Source organism: Podarcis vaucheri (assembly GCF_965113315.1).
Source record: "Podarcis vaucheri genome assembly, chromosome: 2".
In the NCBI taxonomy this organism is placed as follows: Eukaryota; Metazoa; Chordata; class Lepidosauria; order Squamata; family Lacertidae; genus Podarcis; species Podarcis vaucheri.
In genome coordinates, this window is record NC_138760.1 from 66,698,769 (window position 1) to 66,714,706 (window position 15,938).

Sequence of the window (15,938 nt, forward strand, 5' to 3'; positions counted from 1 at the left end):
GCAGGCAATGGCCCTAAACAGGCACTGTATCTTTCAAGAACTTTCTTTCCCTGTCCTGCCTAGACACATCAGTTGGCGGAAAGGTTATAAAGGGTGTTTTTCCCAGGAAAACAGATTACCTCGCTCAAGATGATCCATACGGGAGAGTCAGTCTGGATGGTTAGCCGTATTGCTTCCAGAGGCCCAAAGGAAGGGTCCACTTCTCCTTCAGCAATGCCCTTTGAAAAAGAGCCTGCACAGTGGACGAAGAAAAAAAACTTCAGGACAACTCTCAGTTCCTCTTAGTGGCAGCAACACCACTGCACGCTCAGCTCTCCATGGTGAAAGGGGGTCATTTCTGCAGGCTGGCTCCAGCATATGCAGCCATGCCTAGAAATGTCAAGGCATGCACTGGAGCCTCTGTGCTCAAACAAAGGGGCACTGCTTGCAATGTGAGATGCAGTCAGTCATGGTAACTGCTGTGGCTCCTAAGCCACCATCTCCCTCTTTCAGAGAAGTCAATGGAGTTACCTAAAATTGACTCCTCTTTTCAGTTTACGTGACTGGCTGTAGGGGAACGTGCTCATGAGGAAACGTTTCCTACCCACTGTTCTACAAGCTGACCCGGTTTATAAAAACCACGCCTTGTGTGAAATCGCATGACTGGATTTTCAAGTGATGAGCATGTCACACAATATTATTGCCCTACTTGCTGTAGGGTTACTCTCTGTCACGGGCCACTTATCACCCAAATATGTATGGCAAGCCTGGCGTGGTCATGTTAACATTAAAAGGCCACAAGACACACATCTGAATATTTAGTGATGACCAAGTGATGAACCTCCTGCTAGCTCAGTGTAGATGTTTCAAATGCAGGCAGCCTCCTGGGTTTGGCTTCCCCTCCTGCCTAATTTTTACACACTGACCTCTTCCCTTTTTAACAGAGCTAACAAACATGTAGTAGTAAGAATCACTTTGTGAATGAGTTATGCCCTGTAGACATACGAAGGTTTTTTCTGAAAGAAAATACCATATTGCCCAAGAGGAAGGATGTGGCTATTGGCATCTGTTTTAAAAAGAGTTCTTGAGAAATCTTATTCTTAATACATTACATGATGAGGGAGCACAATGTCTGACCTCCATACTAGCGGTCCCCAAATAATAGCTTTCTGGAGGTGGAAGCAACATCCAAACAAGACATAAACATAACAGTTACAGACCACCAAACAATATCACTACACTAAGTTGTGGTGTGAATGGCTGCAAACGTCAAATCTTCCCTCCCCTGAAGAAACTTAAAGGACTACAGTAGTACCTTGTTTTGTGACCGGGATCCATTCTGGAGCCCCGGTCGCTGGCCAAAAAGGATGCTGGCCAAAGTGCCAAGTGCGTGCGGAGCAGTTTGCACATCTGTGCATGTGGCAAACCCGGAAGTAGCCTGTTCTGGTACTTCTGGGTTTGCTGCGGACGTTCGACGGAATGGGTGCTCAACGAGGCGGACACTAGACGAGGTGCCACTGTATTTAGTTCCATGTTTTTATGCTTTGCAAAGCTGCAGCTGTCCAGTAGGTGGCACTGCTTTATCGTGTATTATAATCTCTCACTCTCATTCTCTCTCTCACACACAAATAGTGTATTCATTCTCTGTGTACTGATCCTTATGTAATGAAAATGGCACTATCCGTAACATAAAGGGGGTGCCCCTACACACACATGCAGCATCCCACGTAAGATGGCACATGGAGTGCGCCAGTTGTCAGTGCTATTTTTTCTAGAAAAAGAGGTGCCAGAACTGAGTTCTGGCGAGTTCCTGCTGAAAAAAGCATTGCTTGTTGTTGATGTAAATGGAAATCTGGAGGGAGAAGGAAAGGAAAGGAGTGTCCTCAACGGCCATTAGGAATCCTAGGAAAATAATAAGAGCCTGCTGGACCCAGGACCCCTCTAGTCCAGCCTCCTGTTCTCACAGGGGCCAGTCACATACCTGTGTGAAACTGGACATGAGAGCAACAGCACTCTGCCTGTCTGTATTACCCAGAAAGTGGTAATTAGAGACACACTGCCCCCAACAGTGAAGGTAGAATATAACCATCATGTCTATTAGCCACCGATAGCCTTGCCCTCCATTAATTTGTCTAATCTTTTAAAGACATCCAAGTTGATGGCCATCACTGCCTCCTGTGGCAGTGAGTTCCATAGTTCACTAGGCACTGTGTGAACAAGGACTTTCTTTCATCTGTCCCAACTCTTCCAACATCCAGCTTCATCAAATGTCCATGAGTTCTGGTGTTACGAAAGAGGGAGAAACACTTTTCTATATCCACTTTCTCCATGCCACGCATAATTTTACAAACTTCTACCATGTCCCCTTTCACTTGCACTTTCTAACACTTTGTGTTCTTTGTGTATACTCTATTGCCGTACTTGCCACAAGCCTGCAAATCAGAGTTAGTATTGTGCCATATGGCTGAGGCTGAGAGAAGAGCAGTTTGCCAAAATGACAGGAGTGATACTTGAAGGAGTGATTTCTCAATTTGTAGCACAATCTCCTAGTTGCTATGCTTTATTTGCAGGGCTCTAATCTTCATAGTTAAAGCTATGGTTTTCTTTAAAGCTATGGTTTTCCCAGTAGTGATGCATGGAAGTGAGAGCTGGACCATAAAGAAGGCTGATTGCCGAAGAATTGATGTTTTTGAATTATGGTGCTGGAGGAGACTCTTGAGAGTCCCATGGACTGCAAGAAGATCAAACCTATCCATTCTGAAGGAATTAGCCCTGAGTGCTCACTGGAAGGACAGATCCTGAAGCTGAGGCTCCAATACTTTGGTCACCTCATGAGAAGAGAAAACTCCCTAGAAAAGACCCTGATGTTGGGAAAGATGGAGGGCACAAGGAGAAGGGGACGACAGAGGACGAGATGGTTGGACAGTGTTCTCGAAGCCACCAGCGTGAGTTTGACCAAACTGTGCAAGGCAGTGGAAGACAGGAGTGCCTGACGTGCTCTGGTCCATGGGGTCACGAAGAGTCGGACATGACTACCGTATTTTTCGCCCTATAGGACGCACTTTTCCCCCTCCAAAAATGAAGGGGAAATCTGGGTGCGTCCTATGGGGCGAATGCAGGCTTTCGCTGAAGCCTGGAGAGCGAGAGGGGTCGGTGCGCACCGACTCCTCTCGCTCTCCAGGCTTCAGGAAGCTCTGCGCAACCCTCGGGAGACCGGCTCCGAGGGTTGCGCAGAGCTGCCTGCAGTCCCGGGATCAGCACAGCTCTGCGCGGCCACCGGGAGCAGGGCGCTAAGTCCCGCCCCGCTCCAGATGGCGGCACAGAGCTGCCTGCCGTGCCAGGAATGCAGGCAGATCTGCGCGGCCATCGGGAGCGGGGCGCTAAGTCCCGCCCCGCTCGGGATGGCGGTGCAGAGCTGCCTGCAGTCCCGGGATCAGCGCACTTCTCCCCATCGCCAGCCCCACAAGCTCGGGGGACAGCGGGGAGGCAGAGAGTGCCTTCCCACTGTTCCCCGACCTGGTTCTTCCAGCCCCGCACCTGGGGGGGAAATAATTTTTTTTCTTTATTACCCCCCCAAAAAAACTAGGTGCGTCCTATGGGCCGGAGCGTCCTATGGGGCGCAAAATACGGTAAACAACAACAACAAATTCTCATAGTTACTGCTACCTGCAGTTCATAATGTAAGAGCCACTTTATTCCTGGCATCTTGTACTTTGGCACAAAAACCAGAATAAAAAATACATGTGACTCTTCTGACACACACACAAAATCACAGGCCTTTTACCTGCTACCTGATCCCTGCTAACTGGTGATGCAAGGACTGAACCTGGTGCCTTTTACATGCAAGGCATAAGCTTGTATATACATACAACACAGTGCTTTGATTCACCCCAATGACAATTGTGAAGGACACAAACTTTCATGCAAACAATTTGTTAGTTTCATCTGTATGTTATTTTATTGCTTCCAGGCATTTTTGTAGTTGCATATGTTCCTGTAACTGTACAAAACTATTAAAACTGTACAAAACAACTACCAGACTTTTAGAAGACATCTGAAGGCAGCCCTGTTTAGGGAAGCTTTTAATGTTTGATGTATCATAGTATTTTAATATTCTTTTGGAAGCCGCCCAGAGTGGCTGGGGAAACCCAGCCAGATGGGCGGGGTATAAATAATAAATTTTTTATTATTATTATTATTATTATTATTATTATTATTATTATTATTATTTATTATAAATAAACAAATTGTTCTTAGCACTATGCATAGAAGTGGCATCTGGCAGCGGCGGAGCATATGGCTGTGCTGCCCAGGGCAGGTGCACTCCTGAGGGGGGCGTGGCACAGAGGGTGCCCTCCCAGGTGCAGGATTGCCACTCAGGTGCCCTGCAGCCAGTGGCGGAGCAAGCCGCCCATGGCAGACATTCGGCGCGCCACCTGCCCACAACTCCCAAGCCTCCCCCAAGCTGTCAAAGCAAAGGGGGAAGGGGGGAATGCCTCCAGCAAAGCAGCACAGCTCCCCCCTTCCCCCGACAGCTCGGGGTAGAATTGGGAGTCACGGATGGGTGGCATGCCAAATGTCACCCCCCTCAGTGAGGGCACCCAGGGCGGTCCGTCCCCATCTCCCCCCCTTCCTACGCCCCTGGCTTCTGGTAAAGGACTATTCCCACTTCTGCACATTTGAAGGGGAAACAGCTATTGATCCACAGATTTGCCCTTGCTAACTGAAGATATGTATGGATATGGGAACATTTTATCACATGTGGTGGGAGTGTAAGAAAGTGAAAGGCTTCTGGGAAATGATTTATAATGAGATGAAGAAAATGTTGAAATATACTTTTGTTAAGAAACCAGAAGTATTTTTATTAGGAATATTAGGGAATGAAATTAAAAAGAATGATGTGAAATTATTTAGGTATGCAGTGACAGCAGCTAGAATTTGGATGGCCCAGAAATGGAAACATGAAGAAATGCCGACGAGGGAAGAATGGAGAATGAAACTGATGGAATATGCAGAAATGGACAAATTAACCGGGAAAATTCGGAACCAACGCGATCAGAGATTCACCGAGGACTGGAATAAATTTACAGAGTATACCAAAAATGTATGTGAGGAGCAAATAACGCTTGTTGGCTTTCAAGAAGCTTTGTGAAAACGATGGATAGAAATGTTGCTTAAAAGATATGATAAGATTAAGATTGTTAAAGCGCAATATAAATTTAAGAAATGTGAGTAATGGTGATTATATGGAAAATTATCAGATAGGCTGAGGGAAGTCTAAAAGATGTACATGTTAGAAGAGGATGTTAAATATGGGTGGAATGTATATTGGAAACTGAATAAAAATTAATTATAAAAAAGAAGAAGATATGTATGAATATGATGTACTCTTGAAATCTATGCCTGCATTAAATGAGCAGCCATCTTAAAAGCAGCAGGGAATAATATTCTTGCCTCTCTCTTTCTGCTCCCCAGCCATTACCATGCATTGCCTCTTTTTCCTCTTCAACATCTCCCAAATCAATTATTTTCTCTCTGCTAAAATTATCATTTGCGACTAGTTCCTGTCTCTCCAAGTCTACTGTAACGCCTTGTCCTGATCAATATGCCTGCAGTCTTTCCTTTCTCGTGTCAACTAGAAACACCTTTGGTAAAATTTCTCCACCCACCTGTCACACCCTGTGCAACCTCTCTCCTCAAGTGAACGCTGGTACCCTGCTGTTTTGCACTTCAAATCCAAGCTTCTAGCTCTGGCATGGAATGCAGACTCTCTTATTTGCCTCTGCTTCTCTCCTTGCTTTCCCTGTTTTGCACAAGGACATTGTGACACCATCCCACTTTGGCTGCCCTCTCCTGCTGCAGCTATCATGGAGTTTCCTAGGCCTGGAAAAGCACTTCCTGTCTTATCCAGCTAGTCACCTCCTCTGCCTTCAAAAGTCCACCAAATTCTGCAAAGCCTTTCCTGCACTGCTAGAGTCTCCATTTTTCCTGCCACCACTTAAAACTCTTCCCACTCTCAACTTATTTCTCTTAACGTTCCCCAAAGGCCACTTCAATGAGACTTTAAATTACAAGTGAGCAGTGGCCAGGAAAGGACTGGATACCTACTCAAGGGCATTTTAAAGAGACAGACAACTAAATATACATATGGACTTAGTTCACATTGAGATGTATAGCACATGTATTTTGTGCTCATAAATCATATTCAAATTCCAAAACAGCCTGTTTTCAAGAGGACTGCAAACCCTCTGGGCTGGGCATGTGCAGATCACAGCTTCGTAAATGGGGTTTGAAGGCACAGCAAAACCAAACAGCTAATGCACTTTGGGTGAAGACATACCTCTGGTACAGAAATGTGCAAACATGACTTGGAAAAGTGGCAGGGAAGAATGACTTTGCTTCATTTTAAGCCACTAATGTGTATGCAGCCTCAGACTTGGTGCTAAATGAGGCTTAAGCCATTCTAGCAACAAGAATGCGCAGATTGCTTACAAGGTGCAGCTATGATACTTGCTCAGCTATAGCTTGTGCCTCTCAACAATCAAGGAATTCTCTGATTCACACAAAATAACTGCCTAAGCCAGGGGTCTGCAACCTTTAAGACAAAAAGAGCCACTTGGACTCGTTTCCGAAGGGGGAAAAAAAACTGGGAGCCGCAAAACAAGCCAAATGTAAATAACCACACATTCTTCCCCTTCCCCCATTCTCTCTCTTTTCCCTGAGTCTATTTCAGATAGCAAAGAGGGGTATGGTACCTCTCATATCCATTTTTTTGCAAAGCACCATGTGCATAGAGGGCATTATACAAATTAATACATAGAAAAGTGTCTGTCCCTCCCTGCAGTTCAACTCCCTCTCTTTTTACTAACAGTACATATCCATTCCTTCTGCTGGTGCAACTTTCTCATCATTTCTACATAGCAGCATTTACAGTGGTGCCTCGCAAGACGAAATTAATTCGTTCCGCAAGTTTTTTCTTCTTGCGAGTTTTTCGTCTTGCGAAGCACAGTTTCCCATAGGAATGCATTGAAAATCAATCAATGCGTTCCTATGGAAACCGCCTTCAGACCAGGTCCGGGGACAGTTTGTCTCCCGACCTCTTCTGAAGGCTGGGGGGGGAGGGCTTTTCTTCCCACCCCCAGCATTTTAAAAAACCCCGGGACAGCGGAGGACTTCTCCGCTGTCCGGGGCGATCTTAAAATGCTGGCGGGCGGCATTTTAAAATCGCCCCGGGACAGCGGAGGACTTCTCCGCTGTCCGGGGCGATGTAAAAGCCCCTGGGAAGGCAGGCAGGGGGGACAAAGACTTTCGCCCCCCGCCAGCCTTCAGAAGAGGTCCTGGACCTCTTCTGAAGGCGGGCGGGGGGCGAAAGTCTTCTCTCCCTCCCCCCCGTGTGCCTTCAAAAGCCGTCCGGGACAGCGGAGAAACGCAGCGCGTTTCTCCGCTCTCCCGGGAAGGCAGGCAGGGGGGAGCAAAGACTTTTGCCCCCCGCCGGCCTTCAGAAGAGGTCCTGGACCTCTTCTGAAAGCCGGCGGGGGGCAAAAGTCTTTGCTCCCCCCCCCCGCCCTCACACACACACACACACCCCGCCCTGCCCTGCCGTCTCGAGCGCGCGCTCTCTCTCCCCCTCGCCTCAGGTGCCTTGCGCGCGGGGCTGAGGAGAGCGTGGCCTGGGTGGGCGGGGGAAGCTATGAGCCATGAAGCCGCCTGGCAGAACTTCCCTCCGGCGGCAGCAGCAGCAGCAGCAGCAGCCCTTCTCCGGCTGCTGCCGCCTCCTCCTCCATCCCAGCAGCCGCCGCCTCTCGAGCTCCGCTGCCGCCGCTGCCTTGCTTTGCCCGGCTCGGCTGCCCAGCTCCATCCCCCTCCTCTTTCTGGCGCTTCTGCTTTTCTGCTCAGGGTCCCCGAGGATCTGCGGAGCCGCGGCAAAGGTGCAAAAGAGCTGCATGCGGCTCCGGAGCCGCGGGTTGCCAACCTCTGGCCTAAGCTGAGGACCACTTCTGATGTTACAGCTCCTGCTTCCTTTTGCTTTTGCTTATTCCCTGGAGGTATTGTAACTTTTCAAATACAAAACATCCCTCTTCCATGTCCTCCTTCCCCCAATCCCAGACACACAGATGCTCAGTGAGACCTGAAAGTTACTGAGGCCAGAAGTACATCATCTAAGTACAACCCCTAGCATGGTTTTCGACTTGTTAAAAAAACAAAAACAACCGGTAACAAAGCAACCATGACACAGCCACTGGCTGGCACATGTGGAAAGTGCTCAGAGTAGAGTTTCAGACCCACAAGAAGATACCATTCCTACAGGCAGGAAGATGTAAACCTGTAACCATTTGCTCCCCTAGTTCCTGCAATTGTTTTCAGAAAGCAAGTAGGCAGAGGAGATGATGCTGGAAGCTGCCCAGAAAGAGCAGCAGGATCAGTAAATGGTTTCTGCCACTGAGCGCCAAAACTCCAATCATAAAAAGACACCACATGAGAACAGGCTCCACTGATTCCACACATCAATGTGCTTAAGAAGAGAACTATAGAGAAAACACTTTTCATTTCATTTCTTTTCTTTTTTTACTGCCCCAAAGAACAATTTGAGATTAACTGTATAATCAAGCTGTTCTTTCCATCCTTCAGGTTTATCCGTACTTCTTGACCTCTGCAGTGTTGTCAACATTTGCATTTGCACAGTGTTAGCCAAGAAAATCCACCTCAGCAAAGTCTTTAAAATGAAGACATATGCAAATTCTAACCCTTGGGAAAATGACAAAAATGTCATGTGTGTTCTGAGTGAATGACTTTCACTCTAAATTCCAGGTCAAGGGTGGAGTGGGGGATGCTAATTAATTCAAGATAAGCTTGTCTCCCACCCCTGAAACCTTCCATGCAATCACTCTCTGCGTAATTGTGTTATCTGAACAGCAACATACCACAGTGCATTATCCACAACCAGCAGGCTGCTGTTTGCCTTGAACCAGCAATTTACCTATCTGTATGTAGCCGTCAGATGTCCTGTGGTACCTGAATGCTGTTGCTCTTCCCTCCTGCAGGGCTTCCTTATCTGACTGGAGACTCTGTGCAGGAAAAGAGACAATCTTTGCAAAAAGCCAGCAAGAAGGATTTAGGCAGCCTGCTGCGGGTACAGTTTAAACCACTATGGTCATAAAACATCAGGCAATGTTTACTTTTTCAGAGACACAGAATTACTCTAGCATACTTGGTTGCTGGAAGACCTTCTCTATGCTTTCAAGGACCCCCTTCCCCCCCAAAAAGTGTATTATAATATACCTTGTAAGGACTACCTTATTCCTGCCATAGGTAGTGTACTTTAAATAGAGAATGAATAAGCAGGCTTGCTCCTAGGCTTTGGAAAAGTGCCTCAGGAATTAGAATTTGAATTCAGATTAGGTAGCACAGGCTTCTCAGAAGCTTCCATTGCTAAGCCCGTTGACCCCATACATATTCTTCTCATGGTATCCAACCACAAAGTAACAAAAATCTGGGTTATAATCTCCTAAACCTTGGTCTCCCCCCTCACCTGAACTCCTATGGTAAGCTCAGTAAACTTACGTCAAAAGGTAACACTTCCACAGTTGTGTTGAAGAGCTTGTCTTCAGGGTGTTCAATATTGCCACTGCGAAAGAAAAACCTGTGGGGCAGGAACCAGCAATGAATGCACAGCTTCACGGGGCATGTAAGACAGAAGGACCCCACCAGGCATAAACTCACCCAACAGGGGCCTCTCTTCCCACAGAAAGCCGCATTTGCGAGAAAGATGGCTCTAAGTGCACAAACAACTAATTATGGGTTGATTGTTTGATTGCGCTTGCAAATTAAGCACTCCATCGCATATGAATGAATATCAGTAAGAAGTGCAATTATCTACTCCTGTGATGAGAACAGTTCACTATTCAGTGATACCAAGCTGGAAAAGTAAGAAGTGACTCCTTGTGCTTCCTGAACGGATTCTAGGAAGGATAAAGCCACACACACAAGACATTCTCATGTTAACAAATCGAGAGGGAGAGGAAGAACACCCACCCACCCACCCTGGACATTAAATGCTCAGGGAAATTTAACAGACAAACCAATGGACTTCTACATACCACATTCAATTTCCCCCATAATTCCTGCACATGATTTAAGTTGTAGACCAGGGGCCAGATTCAGTTCAGGAGTTCTGCTAGTAGAAGCCAGTGCAAGATTCTTCTGCTAGCACAATAGGACTTTTTGCCCTCTCACCTCCCACCACCTTCCTAAATTGTCTGGAGTGTGTGTGTTAGGGGAACCCCTAGACCAGCACATGGGGGACGGAGAAGGGAGATCATTCTGTCTGGCAAGCTGATGCAATAAACTCAGCACTACATTTAATTCCTCCCCTGGAATGGCAACTTGTGGCCCTCCAGAGACCGCTGGACCACAAAAGCCCTGCTTGGCCTATCATTATGCTCTCGGAGGGGCCAGCCCAATGCCTATGGGAAGCTCACAAGCAAGACATGAGTGCAATAGAATTCTCTCGTTCACGAGCCTCATATCAATGGCTGGGACTGATGGGATTTACATCTGGAGAGCCACAGGTTCCTCATTCCTATTGTAGATGAATATTTATTAGCGGTATCAAAATGAGGCAAAACCTCAGTCATAGAGCCACTAAAGGAAGGAAACACACACAGACAGGCTGAACTTTCATGAAAGCGCTACACATGATTCACAATGGTATCGGAACCAAAAACAAACAAAACCTAATTAAGCATACCCTGTTAGAAAGCAGGATGGGGTCTAGGTGACTTGGGCACCACTGAGACTTGGGTAGAATTCCCTTTGTAACTGAAAAAGCCAATTAATTTCATCTGTGCTTTAGTTTACTATCTGTAAGGCTGTGCAGGCAGAACTGAAAGCTAAAAGGCCGTATGTGGGAGAAACAGGGCGATGAGTGGATGAGATGCAACCTGCCTTTCAGATGAACTCTTGTTCTACCACAGGGGAGAGGGGATGAGTGACTTTTAAATGTCAAGCTAATCTTCCTCCACAAATCTCCATATACTCACCGTTCAATGCGTAGGGGCTTAAAGAAGCGAAAGCGTATGAAGTCACCCGCTGTGGGGGTAAATGCCCAAAAGAAATCTTCCCTCAGATACGCTTTCTCTAAGGAGAAGTGCTGGTAGGTTTTCAGACTGGTGCTAACTTCTGCAGGAGGGTTGACGTGTTCTTTTCGAAGCGCTTGCTTCCCAAAATCTTTGTCCTCAACATGCAAGGTAAAAGCAAAACAATTCAAACTATATAAAACTGTGTTTCCTACTCCCATGTCACTTTTATGGAAATACTGCTATTCTGATGCCTGGGCAGTGGTGAGGCTGCTTTAATTAAGGGGGCTTTAAATCTTTCCTCCCTAACCTCACTCTCCTTCTGTATCCCCTGAGCCAATGAACATCATCACCATCCAGGCTGCTGTTTGGGCTTCAAAAAACCTTAGCTTTATCTCTGTTCTCTCCTTCCGCTTTGCTCCCTCTATATATTCAGTCCATCACCAAAGTCATGTCACTTCTGCCTGCACATGGTGAAAATACACCCCAGCAAGAAACTCTGGTTCACAAGCCAGTCATCTCCTGCCTTTGTATCTTTTCCTTGCTGGGCTTCTGTTGTCACTGCTCAGGCCCCTCATTTCTATCATTCACCTCTCTCATCACTCCAGTCTCTCAGACAATGTGATGCCTCTCTTTAAATATCAGCACTGGCCTCCTGTCCACCCTGGGATCCAGCACAAACCCCTCACTCTTATCTTCAAAAGCACGCCATGGCCTTGGCTCCCCTTTCCTTTCCACGCTTGTATGTCAATATATCCCTGACTAAGACTGTTTATTATTATTTTTGTTTAGAAAAAATATATAATCCTCTTAATCAAAAATAAATAAATCTTTAAGGGGTATACATAAAGCAAAGAGAAACAGACAAATAAGCAAATATTAGTTTGCATAACTGTTGCTCTTCAAACTCCCTCCCTCCCACCCTATCCCAACTTCTGTCTGCCCTTTCTCGCACGTTGCCCCACATGCCTGGAACCCCCTTCCAAGAACACATGCAACATTGCCCTTCTCACTCTGTCTCCAAATCTATCCTCAAAACTCCCTATTTCTGTGATGCCTCTGGCAATACCCCTCTCTCCTGAGTCCTCTTCTTGGGAAAGGGTGGAAAAGAAAGAAAGAAAGAAAGAAAGAAAGAAACTTAAGAATCCTAGAACTAGATCTTTAGATTGTAGTTTTGGTAGAGCTCACTGAAACTAGTACAACTCTTGAATGTGTGCATGGCATTCCTGTCCTCTGCCCAGACTCACTTTCCAAAGAACACTGCTGATATGAGGCTTTTAAAGCTGCTGCAACACATAGCTGCTGAACGCTGGCTAGCAGCTATTAATCAGAGTTGATACCTGCCATGCTCCAGTTCCCTTGGCTCCTGACCCCGATGCCTCGCCTTTGCTTCCAAGCCATTAACAATTTCTTTCATACTCTGTCAGTGAAGCATCCACTCCTTCTCTGCAGAAGAAGCACAACTGACCTCTCTTCCCTAGGGAAGGCACCTGCATTTGAAAGCACCTGCTTTCCCTGCCTAAACTGCTACACATATTTGAAAACTTATCACATTTTACAATATAAATTTGCCCAACGCATAGGGATGCAGTTTCCCAGTGCTATGACGTCACATACTCACTTTCAGCTTCTGTATTTTACCAGCGAGGGAGGAGTGGGTTCCTACGTGCTGGAAGAGTGAGGGCTTGAAGCGTATCCTCAGGTTTGCCTTCTGTCTGTCACAATGTTTCTAAAATAATAATAAATAATAATAATAATATATATAAAAATCAAGATTTGTGCTTCCTGCTTAGGAGGAAGCACAAAGTAGGAAATAGGTTGGTTAACCACTTTCAGTCAAGTTTGCCATTAGTGACTTTTTAACTGTAAGTGTGAAAGAAGTGGCTTCAAAGAAGGCATGTCCAAGCCACACTTAAGGTGCTATTTCCTTCCTCACCCTAAGGCTGTGTACACACAATGGGTGGGATTCAGCTAATGAGTCCCACTTGAGCAGGGGTAGGCAACCTAAGCCCTGGGGGCCAGATCCGGCCCAATCGCCTTCTAAATCCCGCCTGCGGATGGTCCGGGAACCAGAGTGTTTTTACACGAGTAGAATGTGTCCTTTTATTTAAAATGCATCTCTGGGTTATTTGTGGGGCATAGGAATTCATTCCTTTCCCCCCAAAAAATATAGTCCGGCCCACCATGTGGTCCTGAGGGACGGTGGACTGGCCCACGGCTGAAAAAGGTTGCTGGCCCCTGCCCCTGCACTAGAAGAAGCCAGCACTAGTGTTCCTGCTAGCACAACAGGGCTTCTCTCCTGTAAACCTCCAGAAATGGGCTCTGGGGAGTGTTGAGACAACCCCAGAAGAGTGGAGCAGAGGGAGAGAGAGAGTATTGTTCCATGGGGCAAACTGAAATGCTTGCACTGACTAAAAAACTGCCACTGCACTACAGTCGCATCTTGGTTTTCGAACAGCTTAGTTCTCAAATATTTTGGCTCCTGAACACCACAAACCCGGAAGTGATTGTTCTGGTTTGCAAACTATTTTTGGAAGCCGAATGTCCGGCAGGGTTTCTGTGCTTTCAAATGGCTGCAGGAGCTTCCTGCAGCCAATCAGAAGCCGCAATTTAGTTTCTGAATGTTTTGGAAGTTGAACGGATTCTGTTTGACTTCCGAGGTATGACTGTAATTTGAATCCTTCCTATTACATTTAAAGCGCATTAAAACACATTCTATCCCTCAAATAATTCTTGGCCCTGTAGTTTACCCTACACAGAATTACAAACGACCATGCCCAGAATTCTTTGAGAGATAGAATGTGCTTTGAACATGCTCTAAAGGTATAGTGTGTACACAGCCTAAGTGTTGTGAAAGTATTTTGAATACATATTTACTACCCTGAAAACAAATACCTCAGAATGCAGCAAATGTGTATGTAAAATGTTTCTGCCACACTTAAAACAGGTATGCTTTCATCTACATCAAAGTTGGTATGAAGGTCTAGTTCCAAGTGGACCACTATCTTCCCTTGACTGGTATTGCAACTTCTTAAAAATGTTTAAAAGATGATGGATATGGATTGAGATCAGCTGTCCAGCTCAATTCTGGTGTCACCACTAGTGAGTCAGAATGAAGTACAGCTCAGGAATGTGTTCTTTAACTGGATTTCAACTGAGCCAGGTTGCTAGACTCAACTCTAAGGGAAGTGGATGGGTTAGGATCTCACTAGGAACATAATGATTAGTATAAACATATAAACTTGTGCACGCATGTTTGCCCTTCATTTTGTTGATACATGCTTGGCTGTTTATATGGAGCCTGAGTAGCAATGTATTGTTGATCTCTAGCAACCTGCTAGAGTCAGGGAATGGGAAGGAGGCGGGAAAGAGGCAGCCTTGGGCAGCAGGACGCTATGACCTTCTGGTTGGTGTAGTCTCATGAATGTGTCATTACTGTTAAATTAATTAACTAGCTGTCGGGATAAATCATGGGCCTTCCTCCCAACTTCATATGTTTGTATTCTTTGTTCATAAAATACTATTTTGCTGATGTTCATTGCAACCGTCTCATTTTGTCTCTACACAGTTAAGAGGAAACTGAGCCACCTTCTGTTTCTACCACCAGTTTGTAAAAGAGAAAATTTTGATCAACTCTAGAGTGGTACCAAGCAAATCTGCGTCACTTTTTCTTAAAAACAAAAAAATCCTCTGCCCAACTCTGTCACCTGGGAAAGTTTGAGAATACATTTGTGAATGAAAATATGCTGCACGTAGGAGACTTATGAAAAATAGAGACACATAGGCATGAAGGAGAAACTGAGCTCTGAACAAATAAGCTTTTGACATTGGCACATGCGCAGACTATTCTTTTACTTATAGTACTGTGAAAAGGAGGTATAATCTGCACCTAATACCACTTTCACTTCTACCACCACCTTCCTAAAGTACAAAACTTGTCCAGATGCAAGTCTGAAGCTGTTTCTCGTCTACTCATTATCAACCCTTCCTCCTCCATCACTAGAGGCTTTTTTCTCTTTTAAAAGTCTGTAGGTATATACCGCTGAACCCTTGCGCCAATTCACCTTGTTCATTTCACTTGCTAATTTCTCTTAGAATAAGCTAAAGCTGCCTACTTAAGAATACTATTTTGTTATCTTTTCCCAAGGTCATTCCCCACTGCCTTGCCCTGCCTCCCTTTCATGAGGCAAATGGCAAACGGGTGTATAAAAGGTATGATTGCCTGATGCCAGCATTTATTAAGGAAAACATATTTAAAATCTTAGCCTGCAATTTTATGTGAAGGAAAACATGCAAACATTAGGAGGACTAGAGCAGCAAAAGACAAAGCAAAATGAAATCTGCCCAAACCACCATGTCACTCTCTGACCATTTTTTAAGGCATCACCTACTCCTGCCCCATTTTTGTCCCCTACAAAAAATCTGTCTGCCACACATTTGCATTCCCACCTCGTTTCTTGAGGTGTGACATACTTTATGGCTGGTCCCAAGAAGTGGTGGTCTGGATGTACATTCTTATTAATGTGAGGTGCTAAATTAATCTTTAGCTAGGAAATTATTAAACAAATATAACAGAAAACAATAACAATAGAACTCACAAATCCCACTGGGTAGGTCTTTTTAAGACCAAGGACTTGCACATTTTAGGAAAGGCAGTCACCTGTGGTTCCACTGCCAATATAGCTGTCTACCTAATATGTGTAAGAAGGGGCCCCTTGAGGCAGCCCTCTCTCACAGACACAGGTTGCTTTGCAAAACCATTTGTACTACCTGCAACACTTGGTATTGCAGACATATTCCCTGAAGCCCTGCTCCAAGATAATCCCCTAATCCAGCTCTCATTACTTTAGAAAATTAAAAACCTGGCTCCACTCATGAAAGAAT

General features: G+C 45.6%; 1 protein-coding gene across 1 annotated transcript in view; it reads right to left on the reverse strand.

The window, feature by feature from the left end:
• MGAT4B (alpha-1,3-mannosyl-glycoprotein 4-beta-N-acetylglucosaminyltransferase B) overlaps positions 1 to 15,938 on the reverse strand; it is a 78,586-nt gene that overhangs the window by 2,084 nt on the left and 60,564 nt on the right. The window contains exons 10-14 of the mRNA XM_082211792.1: positions 12,676 to 12,783; positions 11,019 to 11,212; positions 9,541 to 9,619; positions 8,957 to 9,044; positions 120 to 232 (exon numbers count right to left, since the gene is read on the reverse strand). Of these exons, the coding sequence (XP_082067918.1) occupies positions 120 to 232; positions 8,957 to 9,044; positions 9,541 to 9,619; positions 11,019 to 11,212; positions 12,676 to 12,783 (582 nt within the window). The remainder of the gene's footprint in view (positions 1 to 119; positions 233 to 8,956; positions 9,045 to 9,540; positions 9,620 to 11,018; positions 11,213 to 12,675; positions 12,784 to 15,938) is intronic.